This window comes from Mustela lutreola, chromosome 3 (genome assembly GCF_030435805.1).
Source record: "Mustela lutreola isolate mMusLut2 chromosome 3, mMusLut2.pri, whole genome shotgun sequence".
Taxonomy (NCBI): domain Eukaryota; kingdom Metazoa; phylum Chordata; class Mammalia; order Carnivora; family Mustelidae; genus Mustela; species Mustela lutreola.
The window spans coordinates 145,965,121-145,980,642 of NC_081292.1; the positions used below are offsets into that span (position 1 = coordinate 145,965,121).

General features: G+C 37.2%; 1 protein-coding gene across 2 annotated transcripts in view; it reads left to right on the forward strand.

Annotated features, from left to right (window-relative positions):
• ABCB11 (ATP binding cassette subfamily B member 11) overlaps positions 1-15,522 on the forward strand; it is a 97,266-nt gene that overhangs the window by 10,616 nt on the left and 71,128 nt on the right. Inside the window, exons 3-5 of one of the 2 annotated variants that reach the window (XM_059167108.1) lie at positions 7,955-7,976; positions 10,388-10,439; positions 11,654-11,892. In XM_059167108.1, the coding sequence (XP_059023091.1) occupies positions 7,955-7,976; positions 10,388-10,439; positions 11,654-11,892 (313 nt within the window). Of the gene's footprint in view, positions 1-7,954; positions 7,977-10,387; positions 10,440-11,625; positions 11,893-15,522 lie in introns of those variants that run through there. The other variant, XM_059167109.1, reaches the window with a different exon arrangement.

Sequence of the window (15,522 nt, forward strand, 5' to 3'; positions counted from 1 at the left end):
TTATTTTACAACTTACAGAGGAAGAAAATGAGACTTTGTTTAAACTGTTGCAAAGATGTCATGACCAGTGATTATGGAGCCATCATCCGAATCCAGTTCTGATTTTTTAAATTTTTTATTAACATATAATGTATTATTAGCCCCAGGGTACAGGTCTGTGAATCGCCAGCTTTACACACTTCACAGCAGTCACCATAGTAAATACCCTCCCCAATGTCCATAACCCAACCACCCTCTCCCTACCCACCTCCCCTCAGCAACCCTCAGTTTGTTTTGTGAGATTAAGAGTCTCTTATGGTTCATCTCCCTCCAGATCCCGTCTTGTTTCATTTTTTCCTTCCCTACCCCCAAACCTCCCCCCGTTGCCTATCAAATTCTTCATATCAGGGAGATTATATGATAATTGTCTTTCTCTGATTGACTTATTTCACTCAGCATAACACCTTCTAGTTCCATCCATGTTGTTGCAAAAGGCAAGATTTCATTTCTTGTGATGGCTGCATAGTATTCCATTGTGTATATATACCACATCTTCTTCATCCACTCATCTGTTGACAGACATCTAGGTTCTTTCCATAGTTTGGCTATTGTGGACATTGCTGTTATAAACATTTGGGTGCATATGCCCCTTCAGATCACTACATTTGTATCGTTAGGGTAAATACCCAATAGTGTGATTGCTAGGTCATAGGGTAGCTTTATTTTCAACTTTTTGAGGAACCTCCATGTTTTTTTCCAGAGTGGTTGCACCAGCTTGCATTCCCACCAATAGTGTAGGAGGGTTCCCTTTTCTCCTCATCCCCACCAGCATCTGTCATTCCCTGACTTGGTAATTTTAGCCATTCTGACTGGTGTGAGGTGTATCTCATTGTGGTTTTGACTTGTATTTCCCTGATGCCAAGTGATGCAGAGCACTTCTTCATGTGTCTGTTGGCCACCTGGATGTCTTCTTTGCATAAATGTTTGTTCATGTCCTCTGCCCATTTCTTGCTTGGATTATTTGTCCTTTGGGTGTTGAGTTTGATAAGTTCTTTATAGACTTTGGATACTAGCCCTTTATCTGATATGTCGTTTGCAAATATCTTCTCCCATTCTGTCAGGTGTCTTTGGTTTTGTTGACTGTTTCCTTTGCTGTGAAAAAGCTTTTGATCTTGATGAAGTCCCAATAGTTTATTTTTGCCCTTGCTTCCCTTGCCTTTGGCGATGTTCCTAGGAAGAAGTTGCTGCGACTGAGGTAGAAGAGGTTGCTGCCTGTGTTCTCCTCAAGGATTTTGACGGATTCCTTTCTCACATTGAGGTCCTTCATCTATTTTGAGTCTGTTTTTGTGTGTGGTGTAAGGAAATGGTTCAGATTCATTTTATTTTTTTGCATGTGGCTGTCCAATTTTCCCAACACCATTTTTTGAAGAGATTCCTCACCCCCCCCCCCAGCCCCATTGGACATTCTGTCCTGCTTTGTCGAAGATTAGTTGACCACAGAGTTGAGGGTCTATTTTTGGGCTCTCTATTCTGTTCCATTGATCCATGTGTCTGTTTTTGTGCTAGTATCATACTGTCTTGATGATGGCAGCTTTGTAATAAAGCTTGAAGTATGGCATTGTGATGCCACCAACTTTGGTTTTCTTTTTCAACATTCCTCTGGCTATTTGAGGTCTTTTCTGGTTCCATATAAATTTTAGGATTATTTGTTCCATTTCTTTGAAAAGAAGGGATGGTATTTTGATAAAGATTGCATTAAACGTGTAAATTGCTTTAGGTAGCATAGACATTTTCACAATATTTGTTCTTCCAATCCATGAGCATGAGATGTTTTTCCATTGTCTTTGTTTTTCCATTTTCTTTGTGTCTTCCTCAATTTCTTTCATGAGTACTTTATAGTTTTCTGAGTACAGATTCTTTTCCTCATTGGTTAGGTTTATCCCTAGGTATCTTATGGTTTGGGGTGCAATTGTATACGGGATTGACTCCTTAATTTCTCTTTCTTCTGTCTTGTTGTTGGTGCATAGAAATGCAACTGATTTCTGTGCATTGATTTTATATCCTGAAACTTTACTAAATTCCTGTACGAACTCAGATTTGGAGTGGAGTTGTTTGGGTTTTCCACATAAACTATCATATCATCTGTCAAGAATGATAGTTTGACTTCTTCTTTGCCAATTTGGATGCATGTAACTTCTTTTTGTTGATTGATTGCTAAGGCAAGGACTTCTAGTACTATGTTGAATAGCAGTGGTGATAATGGACATCCCTGCCATGTTCCTGACCTTAGCAGAAAAGCTCTCAGTTTTTCTCCATTAAGAATGATATTCGCTGTGGGTTTTTCATAGATGACTTTGATGATACTGAGGTATGTACCCTCTATGCCTACACTTTGCAGAGTTTTGAACAAGAAAGGATGCTGTACTTTGTCAAATGCTTTTTCAGCATCTATTGAGAGTATCATACGGTTCTTGTTCTTTCTTTTATTAATGTATTGTATCACATTGATTGATTTGCGGATGTTGAACCAAACCTGCAGCCCAGGAATAAATCCCACTTGGTTGTGGTGAATAATCCTTATAATATACTATTGAATCCTATTGGCTAGTATTTTGGTGAGAATTTTTGCATCCATATTCATCAAGGATATTGGTATATAATTCTCTTTTTTGATGGGGTCTTTGGTTTTGGGATCAAGGGAAGACTGGCTTCATAAAATTAGTTTGGAAATTTTCCTTCCATTTATATTTTTTGGAACAGTTTCAGAAGAATAGGAATTAATTATTCTTTAAATGTTTCATAGAATTCCCCTAGGAAGCCGTCTGGCCCTGAGCTCTTGTTCGTTGGGAGACTTTTGATGTCTGCTTCAATCTCCTTACTGGTTATGGGTCTGTTCAGGTTTTCTACTTCATGCTGGTTCAGTTTTGGTGGTTTATACATCTCTAAGAATGCATCAATTTCTTCCAGATTATCAAATTTGCTAGCATATAGTTGCTCATAATATATTCTTATAATTTCTTGTATTTCTTTGGTGTTGGTTGTGATCTCTCCTCTTTCATTCATGATTTCATTTATTTGGGTCCTTTCTCTTTTCTTTTTGATAAATCTGGCCAGGGGTTTATCAATCTTATTAATTCTTTCAAAGAACCATGTGCTAGCTTAGTTGATTTGTTCTACTGTTTTTTTGGTTTCTATTTCATTGATTTCTGCTCTGATCTTTATTATTTCTCTTCTCCTGCTGGGTTTAAGCTTTCTTTGTTGTTCTTTCTCTAGCTCCTATAGGTGTAGGGTTAGGTTGTGTATTTGAGACATTTCTTGTTTCTTGAGAAAGTCTTCTTTGCTATATATTTTCCTCTCAGGACTGCCTTTGCTGTGTCCCACAGACAATTTTGGACAATTGTGTTTTCATTATCATCTGTTTCCATGAATTTTTTCAATTCTTCTTTAATTTTCTGGTTGACCCATTCTGCTCTTTAGCCTCCATGTATTTGGGTTCTTTCCAAATTTCCTCTTGTGATTGAGTTCTAGCTTCAGAGCATTGTCGGCTGAAAATATGCAGGGAATGATCCCAATCTTTTGGTACTAGTTGAAACCTGATTTGTGACCTGGGATGTGATCTATTCTGGAGAATGTTCCATGTGCACTAGAGAAGAATGTGTATTCTTTTGCTTTGGGGTGGAATATTCTGAATATATCTGTGATGTCCATCTGGTCCAGTGTGTCATTTAAGGCCTTTATTTCCTTGTTGATCTTTTGCTTGAATGATCTGTCCATTTCAGTGAAGGGAGTGTTAAAGTCCCCACTATTATTGTATTACTGTCAATGTGTTTTTTTGATTTTGTTATTAATTGGTTTATATAGTTGGCTGCTCCCATGTTAGGGGCATAGATATTTAAAATTGTTAGATCTTCTTGTTGGACAGACCCTTTGAGTATGATATAGAGTCCTTCATCATCTCTTATTATAGTCTTTGGCTTAAAATCTAATTTATCTGATATAAGGATTACCACCCCAGCTTTTTTTGGATGTCCATTAGCATGGTAAATTGTTTTCCACCCCTTCACTTTAAATCTGGAGGTGTCTTTGGGTCTAAAATGAGTTTCTTATAGACAGCATATTGATTGGTTTTGTTTTTTTAATCCATTCTGATACCGTATGTCTTTTGATTGGGGGCATTTAGCCCATTTACATTCAAGGTAACTATTGAGAGATATGAATTTAGTGCCATTGTATTGCTTGTAAGGTGACTGTTACTCTATGTTGTCTCTGTTCTTCTCTGGTCTACTATTTTTAGGCTCTCTCTTTGTTTAGCAGATTCCTTTCAATATTTCCTGTAGAGCTGGTTTGGTGTTTACAAATTCTTTTAGTTTTTGTTTTTCCTGAAGGCTTTTTATCTTTTCTTCTATTTTCAATGATAGCCTAGCTAGATATAGTACTCTTGGCTGCATGTTTTTCTCACTTAGTGCTCTGAATATATCATACCAGTTCTTTCTGGTCTGCCAGGTCTCTGTGGATGAGTCTGCTGCCAATCTAATATTTTTACCATTGTATGTTACCATTGAAAGCAGCAACCAGCTTGCTTTCAGAATTTTCTCTTTGTCACTAAGACTTGTAAGTTTTACTATTAGATGATGGGGTATGGACCTATTTTTTTTTTTTTAACTTGAGGAGGATTCTCTGTGCCTCCTGAATTTTGATGTTTATTCCCTTTGCCATATTAGGGAAATTCTCTACAATAATTCATTCCAATATACCTTCTGCCCCCCTCTCTCTTTCTTCTTCTTCCAGAATCCCAATTATTCTAATATTGTTTCATCTTATGGTATCACTTATCTCTCGAATTCTCCCCTCATGGTCCAGTAGTTGCTTGTCTCTCTTTTGTCCAGTTTCATTATTCTCTGTCATTTGGGGTTATATCTCTCTATTTCTCTCTTCTACCTCATTTACCCTAGCAGTAAGAGCCTCTATCTTTTTATTGTACCCCATTAATATATATATATTTTTTCATTTCAGCTTGGTTAGATTTTAGTTCTTTAATTTCTCCAGAAAGGGCTTTTATTTCTCCAGACAGGGTTTCTTTAATATCTTCCATGCCTATTTCAAGCCCAGCTAGCACCCTGAGAATCATCATATTGAACTCAAGATCTGACATATTACCCATGTCTATATTGATTAGGTCCCTAGCCTTCGGTACTGCCTCTTGTTTGTTTGTTTTGTTTTTGGTGGGTTTATTTATTTATTTATTTATTTATTTTGTGAGTCTTTCTGCCTTGTCATTTTATCCAGATAAAAATATATGAATGAGAGAATAAAATACTAAAAGGGTGGTAAGTACCCCCAGAAAAATGAGCATTAAACAAATCAGAAGAGACCCCAAATCATGGGGAGAAGAAAGGCTGTAAAAAGAAGTTTAAAAATTTTTGAAAAAAGATATTTATACATATATATTAGACTGGTGAATAGAATAGAGCCACCCACTTGATTGTGGGTATATTTTGGCCTTTTAGAAGAAACTACCTCCCAAAATTTTAAAGAAAGAAAAAAATATATATATACATACATACATATACACATACACATAAATAAGGGTAAACATGATGAAGGGATGGAATGTGACTCTAAAGATGAAAATTTTTAAAAAATCTTAAGAAAGGAGTTGATAAGATAAGTTGGTTGGGAAAAGAAAGAAAAAAAAAAAAGTGGAGAGAATTTGCTTAGGCTGGAGACTAGAACAAAGCCCTGTGCTAGATTTAGAGTATATTTTAATCTATTAGAATAAGTTATATCCAAATTTTTTCAGAAGAAAAAACTCTATATGTATACAAAAAAATAAAGTTAGTTACAATAAAGGATAAAATATGACTATAATAATAAAGTTCAAAAAGATATTTTTTAAAAAAAGGCATTATTAAGATAAACTAGTTTAAAAATGTTAAAAGAGGAAAGAGTAAAAGTTAAAAAAAATTAGAATAAGAAAAAAATAAAATTAAAAACATTTATTTAACTTTGCAAGACTAAAGAATCATAGGGCGTGGGGCACCTGGGTGGCTCAGTGGGTTAAGCCTCTACCTTCTGCTCAGGTCATGATCTCAGGGTCCTGGGATCAAGCCCTGCATCAGACTCTCTGCTCAGCGGGGAGCCTGCTTCCCCCCACTCTGTGCCTGCCTCTCTGCCTTCTTGTGATCTCTGTCAAATAAATAAATAAAATCTTTAAAAAAAAAAGAATCATAGGGCAGAAGCCATGAATTCCATGTTTTGCTTTCCCCTTCTCTGGAATTCCACTATTCTCCTTGATCAATGAGCTTGGTCTTGGCTGGATGTTCTTGCTGATCCTCTGGAGAAGGGACCTGTTGTACTAATTCTCAAGTATCTTTGCCCGAGGAGAAATTGCATTACCCTTGCCATGGGCCGGGCTAAGTAATCTCCTCAGTTCACTCTCAGGAGCTTTTGTTCCCTGAATGTTTTCCTTTCTGTAGAGCTCTGGAAGATGGGAATGAAAATGGCGGCCTCCCAATCTCCGGCCAAGGTGGGAGGTCGAGAGCTCAGGGTCACACTCCTCAGTGCACCCTGGGAGAAAAGCGCTCAATTACTCCTGTCTCCCTGGTCTCTGGTTGTGCTCCGAGCTCACCCGGCATATGACTGAGCATTTCTGTATCTGGCACATAGCCCCATTTGGAGTCTCCAAACCCAACAGATTCCTGTCACTCTGCTCTTCCGGGGTGGGGGGGTTTCTTCCTGGATCTGTCACTTGTGGTATCCCTGCTCAAAGAGCAGTGGCTTCACTGTGTCATGGATCACAGTTTAAGGTAACTCCGAGCTGAGAGCTCACTCCTTGGCTCCGTCTCTATAGGTAGCTTCCTGCTCTAATACCCATGAGCTCTGCCACTTCAGACACCCCAATCCTTCCTTGACCCCACGGGACCTGAGACCACACTGTCCCCACAAGAGTTCCACCCCCGCTTAGCTTCTGGAGGGATGTCCCTCAGTGGAGCAGACTTTTAAAAGTTCTGATTTTGTGCTCCGCCGCTTGCCGGGAGCCGGCCCCTCCCTCCATGGTCTATCTTTCCTTCACTTTGGATTTACCTCTGTGTAGGTCCTACCTTTCAGAAAGTGGTTGATTTTCTGTTTCTAGAATTGCTGTTCTTCTTCTCTTCAATCTCCTGTTGGATTTGTAGGTGTTTGGAATGGTTTGATAACTAACTAATTGAACTCCTATGATGTGATGTCACCTCAGCCTGCTCCAGTTCTGATTTCTAAAGCCAAGATGTATAATCTCTATCTATACTACAATGCCTCTTTACTCTTACTTAAATTAAATTAATTAAAATGCCAGAGATTCAGAATTTGCTGTACCATGGCGGGGTTGACATTAGCACCCTGAAATTCCTTTCCCTGTTGCTTCCCTACATCCATGTCCCAGCAATCCCACTTTCACTTCCTATGCTCCATTTGCTCTCACCTAGGCTGGGGAAAATTCTATTCAGCTTAATTTGGTGATTTCTCCTGGCATATGAGTATCAACATCATCTTATTGTCTAATTAATTTGTAGTCTCAATTTTAAATAGATAAATTCTGAGATAGATAGATAAATTTGTTTCCAGGGAACAAAACAATAAATATTCATTTTACTTGGTAGTTCAAAGAACTAAATTTTCTTATGCTAATTTAAAATGTTGGTATCTAGTTGACGTTCAGGAAATACAAATACCTCTTATCCTGTAGAAATATCAAACACATGTAGTCAATCCAGCAGTCCTGAACCTGACAGGGTGTCTTCTTGTGTAATGTGAGAGACAGACAGAGAGAGAGAATGAAAAAGAGAGAGAGAGAGAGAGAGAAAAGAAAATAGTCATTTTGCTGTGTTCCATGAGTAAAGCTAACTTATGGGAATGTTTTCCCAGGGCAAACTTTTTAATGACTGTGTTGTTGTGTCATTATTATTAACTGCTTTGTGCATTGTTTTTATCCTGACAGATAACAATGATAAGAATTCAAGGTAAGTGACTATTTCAACAATACATAATCTTTTCTAGAATAACTCCTTAATATTCCTTTTAAAGGCACAAAGCAGAGATAATATTTTCATGCATCTTGTATTTCCCATAAAATGACATAGGTATTCCTTTTCTCTTTAAAACATTGCTGTAATTTGATATAAAAAATCTTTTGACATATCCTTTCTGGATTGGATATATTCAGCAACACTACAGAATTTCTAACCTAAATGGGCAGAGGAAAAGGTGAACAAGTACGATTTCATGAGCAGAGGGGAGACCGCTAAACCTCAAATTCTTCCCACAGTCAAATAGTAGAACCCTAAAATTTAAATATTAGATATTTCTCTTTAGCTTGAGAATTTGAATACTCATATAAAAATGTCAGTTACTCATACATTAGTAAAAAGGTAGGACTAGACAGAGTCTAATCTGAGAAGACAGAAGGTAGGCATCAGGCAATTTCCTAGAGAGAGGTGGTGGAAAGGCCAAGATTCAAGTTGTATAGGAAATTCTAAGTAAGTCACAGTAGAGAGGGGTGTTGGATGTGGTAACATAAGTTTTAGACTAGGAATGCTAGGGTCAGCCTGGACCTAGAAGAACCACGCTTTTCTCACCGGGTAGAAAAAAGATGAAAATGGGTGTGGATGTAGGTGAATGGCAATGCGAGAATGAATAGGAAGGTTAAATGAATTCAGTTTTTAGAGGAGATGAATCTATCTTCTGATATATGAGGTAATGTAGAATGAGAAGATCATGGTGAAAGTTTGAGAAAGCTGTGGAGGAAAATGGGACAATCTGTAGACAGATGAAGTACAGTGCTATAGATTGAGCTATGACTAGAGACCCTAATCATTCATTCATTCATGCATTCATTCATTCATCCATTCATTTCACAAATATTAATTAAGTGCCTACCAAGTATCAGGCACTATTACAAATGCTTAGTATAAAGAAAAGAACAAAATGGGTCAAAATATCTGTCCTTGAGAAGTATATATAGCATGTAGCTAGTAATAATCTATCACTTTTTTTCTAAGAAAAAGAAAAAAGCAAACATGGAATGGAGGTATGGAGTGATGTGGGGAGAAAGTTGAAATTTCTAAAGGTTTTGGCCAGGGAAGGTCTCACTGAGAAGGTGACTTATGAAGGAAAATCTGAAGGAGATGACGGGGTTGGCCATGCAGGTATCTGAAGAAAGAACATTCTAGTGAGAGGAAATAAAAAGTGCAAATGGTCTAAAGTGAGAACAAATTTGACATGAACAAAGTCAGCAAAGAGGCCAAGTGGCTTGGGTGCTGAGAACTGGAGTGCAGTAGGAGGAGACAAGGTCAGAGAGCCAATTGGCCAGACCATGGAGGGCCTTGCGTATCTCAGCAAGGACTTGGGCTTCTACTCCGAGCTGGAGGGGAAGTTTAGGGCAGCTGACTGCCAGGAGTGGCATATGTTGGCACCAGTTCACATGTTTCTCCAGCAGGTCCCACAGCCTGGCTTCGGGAGAAGGGGGGCAAGGGCAAACATGCATGGATGTAGAGATGGAGTTTCCAAAGATGGAGGTGGGGAAAAGGATTAAGGTTGATGGTAAGAATGTAGTTCAAATGTCTGGTGTGAGATCTGGGACACATGGGGAAGGAAGCACAATCTTGATGGGGTTTTAAGAATTATAAATTAAGGAGGGTTTAAGGGACTGCAGGACTCAACTGAGATGACAAATAGGTGGAGAAGGAGAAAGGAAGTGACAAAACAGGATGCACAGACAGTCCCAGAATGCCATTGGAGTAGAGTAGTTTCTGGTGAAAGAAAGGTCCAGGGTGTATCCATGAAAGGATGACTCAGGTGAAGTAGAGATCCCTGGAGTTGAGAAGGTCAAAGATGGGTTACATGGTTACATACAACTTTAAGAGAAATGAAATGAGTAAGAAATAGTGAGGAAATACAATATTATGGGAAGTATGAGAGTTTTTAAAAACTTTTCCATCATATCAATACTGTTTAATGTAGTTGTTAAATTTTTAAGTGCTGGAAGGAAGCTTTAAATCAGCTAATCCAACCACCTGAACTTACATTACAAGGGACTATACATAGAAATGGGTTGAGGGTCAAGGTTGAGGTCCAATAGTTTTACGTTAGTATAACTGGGAATACAGAGAACCTTTTATTTCCTTTCAATACCTCTCAGAAAAACTTCACTGAATCTCTGCTAAACATGAGATACAGCTATACTGAAATCTCTAAAAGAGGTAAATCTGAAAAATAAGAGCTTGTTTTCAAGATGCCAGGTTTGGCAAGAATTTCTCAGTCAATGGGGACTTTATTCCTTACTAAAGGATGACTCATGGAGTCATTATCTAGGGAGAATTTCTCTTTGTTTTGGAAAGGATGGCCTATAAATCCATTACGTTTTTCTCCTCAGGTTACAAGATGAGAGGAAAGGTGACAGCAGTCAAGTTGGCTTCTTTCAATTGGTAATAAAACTGTGCTGATTTTTGACATAAATTTTGCAACCACAAATTGTTCAGATTATGGAGGGAGTGTTAAATCTTAAATCACTGGCAGGTTTTTAAGAACAGTGTTCACTTTTTCAGTCATAAACTTTGCCTATGTAATGACATGCTAAATGGCAGTTAGAAATATATTGGTAATTAAACTTAAATCCTGGGTGCCTGGGTGTCTCAGTCAGTTAAGCATCTCAGTCAGTTAAGCATGTCAGGTTGTGATTCAGGGTTGTGAGTTCAAGCCCTGTGTTGGGCTCCATGCTGGAGGTGGAGTCTGCTTAAAATTCTCTCTCTCCCTCTGTCCCATCTCACTGTCTCTCTCTCTCCTCCCCAGTTATAAATAAATAAATATATATATAAGTAAATCCTATCTGGTAATATTAAACACATAATACTATCTGGTAGATCAGAAAAGTGTCCTGGAAGATAATCACTAAGTCCATAATTATTTTAGTAAAGGAAATCATCACAGTAATCATATGATGTATATTTATCCTTATAACATATCTTTGGAAATTCCATAGTGTGGTATTTTCTCCTAATTTTCACAAGGCTGAGGCATTTCTAGACACTAATAGGCACTCTTGTTTGCCAATATTCGTTCTGGGATACAATTTATGCTATTGCTGAATCCTTCACAAGCATTTCTACATGGCAATGGCATCAATGCCGTGACCATGTCCCACTGAAGTTGTGAATCAATGGCTAAGAAACGAAGTCAGTTCTTGAGGTAAAGAGAATGAATTCAGAGACTAGGAAAGAAATAATATAAACTAACTGTGTAAGAGTCCAGTGTTTTAGATAATTAATATACCACTTACTTTTTCTTAAGATTTTATTTATTTATTTGAGAGAGAGTGAAAGCGAGAGAAATCACAGAGGGAGAGGCAGAGGGAGGAACAGATTCCCCACTGAGCAGAGGACTGATGCAGGGTTTGACCCCAGGACTCTGGGATCATGAACTGAGCTGAAGGCAGATGCTCAACCGACTGGGCCACCCAGGTGCCCCAATATACCATTTATTTTGATATAATTAGTGATCACTCTATTGTTCAATTACGATGATTCCCATAAAATTTGGTGCTAAATGATATTTATCACAATCTAGTAACTAAAATTAAATAGTCCTCCTACTTCTCCTGCTTTTCACCCATAGATGATCTCTGAATCCTTTGTTTTTCAAGTTTCGATTTTCTTCAACGACTGACATTTGGCTGATGTTTGTGGGAAGTTTATGTGCATTTCTCCATGGACTATCCCATCCAGGAGTGCTGCTCATTTTTGGCACAATGACAGATGTTTTTATTGACTACGACACTGAATTACAAGAACTCAAGATCCCTGGAAGAGCATGTGTAAACAACACTATCGTATGGATCAACAGCTCCCTTAACCAGAGTATGACCAATGGAACGCGGTGTGGGTAGGCTGCTATTTTTTATTTTTTCTTTTTTTGCTCATCCATTAAATTATAATTCAAAATGTGTAAATGGGATTTTATTAGATGAACTGGAGTGATATCCAACAGGGAGCGAACAGAAACAAAAATTTAACCCATATTTCTGAAAATTACTCTGCCCTGGGCTTCTTCCTATTTTACCGGGTTTTAAAATCCTAACCAAAAAAAAAAAAAACAGAATTAGAAATTATCCATTAAGTGGGCCACCCAAATTTAAGCACTTGGTAGACTATAGGCTTGAGGATGAACACTACCAGTACACTGGGAAGGTAAGCCATGAATTTTACTTGAGTCTTTGTCATGTCTTATGTCTTACATGCAAGACTTCTTTTAGTGCCTTAACTGCTTTCTGTTTCTTAGCTTCTGTGACTGTGGCAAATGGCCCACATGATCTTCAGTCTTCTTTCTTTAATGGGAAACTCATTAGTGTGCTACAGCACTTGGAGTAGGGGCTGCTTTGTCTCAGTAGTTGAGTCTCTACGGAAGAGTGGTGTGGCGCTATAAACAGAAGGGGTCCACGCAGTATTAGCCAGAACCCACTGTGCTACTATTCATTTTGTGATAAGCCCAACAGTGAGTCTATAGTGTTTCATGATGTTGACTCACTGTCACAGAATGAACTTTGCAGCCTGCCTCACACTGCCTCAGGGCTAGAACATGCTCATTGGCATGTATGAACCCACACACTCAGGTTCAAGAGCCAAGGGCCCAGCACATCCTGACTTGGAATAGCTCCCTTAGGCAAATTTATATTTTTCACCTTCATTTAAAAAATATTTCCACATATTTCATTTAGATTATGAGCAAATCCTGTTAAACTACTGATACTGTTCCATAATATTATCTACTGTTAGGGTCTTTCATTCATTTACTCATTCAACCAAAATTTTTGAACACTAACTTCATACCAGGAAATTGTGTAAGCCTCAAGGATATAGTGGTTATTTTGAGTCATGGTCCTTATCTTCGTGGTGTTTAGGTCTAGTCAGTAAAATCATCATTAAATCAGAGACCATTCAAATAGATATGTAGTTACAGCTGGTTAGTACTTGACAGAAAAATACAAGACAATATACAATGTGCAGAATTAGCTTTTAAAAAATAATAAGCTTACTCATTAGAAATAAATTTCCTAATATCTAAATATATATGTTTCTTTTCTAAATTTGGAAGTAAGATTCAGAACAGTTTGTATAAATGAGTTACTGTTGTCAATGACAGTCTTTTAATTTTAAGTCTTTTAGGTTGGAAGACAAAAAGATATTGTTTTTTACAGAGTAGTTCGACTACAAAAACGTAAGATTCATTATTTCCCCCTTTGAAAAAAGTGCATTCAGATTTATGTATGATGTAAATTGACCCAAATCATTAATAACATTTATGAAGGTAAAATTTTCTAGGGAAAATTCCTGAAAGTATAGCCTGTTATGCCTTCAAGTTTGGTAATAAATGTTAGGCTAAAATTTGAGACATGTCCATGATAACAAGTGTTCATAAATATTTATTAGACAATGTAAAGAGTGAATCTATCATTAACATCTATATAACTAACATCCAGTAGAAAGGAATTTTCCGTGGCTACCCATCGCTCACACTTTAGTAATTTTTACTAGGTGATATACTTGAAGGTGAGCAAATAGTGCAAAGCAAATGGAGGCTTTCAGAAGCTCATTGGCTTTTGCTGAATTTATAGGATACAGACCACGTAAAAGGATATTTGTCCTTTTTAAAAAATTTCGTATGAGTTTCTGGAATTGTGTAGACCTTGTCTTTCTCAGGCTTTTTCTTTATGAGGATCTCCTTTGATGAGTTAAATGCTTTTGTTTTGTTTTGTTTTGTTATAGTTTTAATGAGCTATTTCCTTATTTGGTAATGGTTTCATTCTTTTTTTTTTTTAATTTTTTGATGAGTTAAATACTTTAATTGTGAATTATTATGGTCCCTGACATGACTCCTGCTTTACTTCTGGGTAAATATTTGTTTAGCTTTTATGTAGTTAAGATCACTGTGAAAATAGACTTGGGTGGAACAGAAGAGAAGGGAGTGGACATTTTCCTACCTGTAAGTGGTTAACGTGCCTCCAGAATTATTCAGCTCTTTTGCATCTTTTTCCTTGGAAAAAGTATATCATTAAAAGTGTAATTTCTCCACCTATTATAATAAGTATATTAGTCTTGGAAGGTTACTCCATGATTTTATCAACATAAGCAGGCATGTGTAATAGTAGGAACTGGTTTTGCTCTTTCATTTCACTGGTTGGTTTCTACATTTCAGTTTTAATCCACTGGATGGAATTTTTAGGCAAAACCTTCCAAATAACTCTCAGTGCATAATGCTGAAAGTATTATAGATCATCAGGCCTCCTGATTAGTTTACCATAATTTATTTGCTCAGAATAATCAAATAGTAAGACAAAAGAATGAAAAATGACTGAAAGGGAAGTTCAAAGAGTCCAAATACCACAATGCAGCTACTTTCTATTTTCTTTTAACCAACCGAAGTATAAAAATTAAAATGGAAGCCACAAAGTCTTGTGACTTAATTGTGGAAGTAACATACCATAATTTCTGCCATTCTCTGCAGCACTTGAGAGGTCCGATTCCTCATTTCCCCCACATGTGAATGCATTAAAGTAGAAATCAGCCTGTATTTTCTCTTGGATTTCAGTCTGCTTTTTCAGCAACGTACAGTTAGTGTATGCATTCAAGCACTATATTGAAGTTAGACACTGTGAAACCATGCACTTTTTAAAATAGTTTTATTGAGACATAATTTACATGCCATGAAATTTACCAACTTAAGGTGTACAACTCAATGGTTTTTAGTCTTTTGCAGAGTTGTGCCTCCACCACTATAATCAATTTTAGAACACTTTTATTACTACAAAAAGAAACCCCATACCCCTTAACTATCATTCTCCGATTCCCTCATCCCCCCGCTCAGTCCTAGACAACCACTAATCTACCTTCTGGCTCTGTAGACTTACCTATTCTGGCCATTTCATACAAATGGAATCCCACAGTATGGGGTCCTTTGTGATTGGCTTCTTCATCTGAACATAATGTTTTCAAGGTTCATCATATCATAGCATGAATTAGCACAGCCTAGCATGTGCCTATCCTGGAGAGTGTTCCACATGCACTTGTGGGGAATATGTATTTTGCTGTTATTGAATGGAACGTTCCAAAGATGTCTGTCAGGACTAATTGGTTTATGGTGTTACTCAAGTCTTCTATTCCTAGTTCTATCCAAAACTGAAAATATGGAGTTGTAATCTCTGACTATTATCAATGATCTATTTCTACCCTTGAATCTGTCACCCTTTGTTTCATGTATTTGGGGGCTCCGTTTTTAGATGCATATATATTTAAAATTTCTATAATCTTTCTATAAATTGACCCTTTATAATTACAAAAATGGTTTTTATTTATAGTAACAATTTTTTATAATTTGTCTTATATTAGTATAGCCACTCTTGGTTTGTTATGGCTGCTTTTTACCATGACATTTCTTTTTTCCATACTACTTTCAACTTGCTCATATCTTTGAATTTAAATATGTCTCCTTCAGACAGTCTACAGTTGTAGCTTGTAT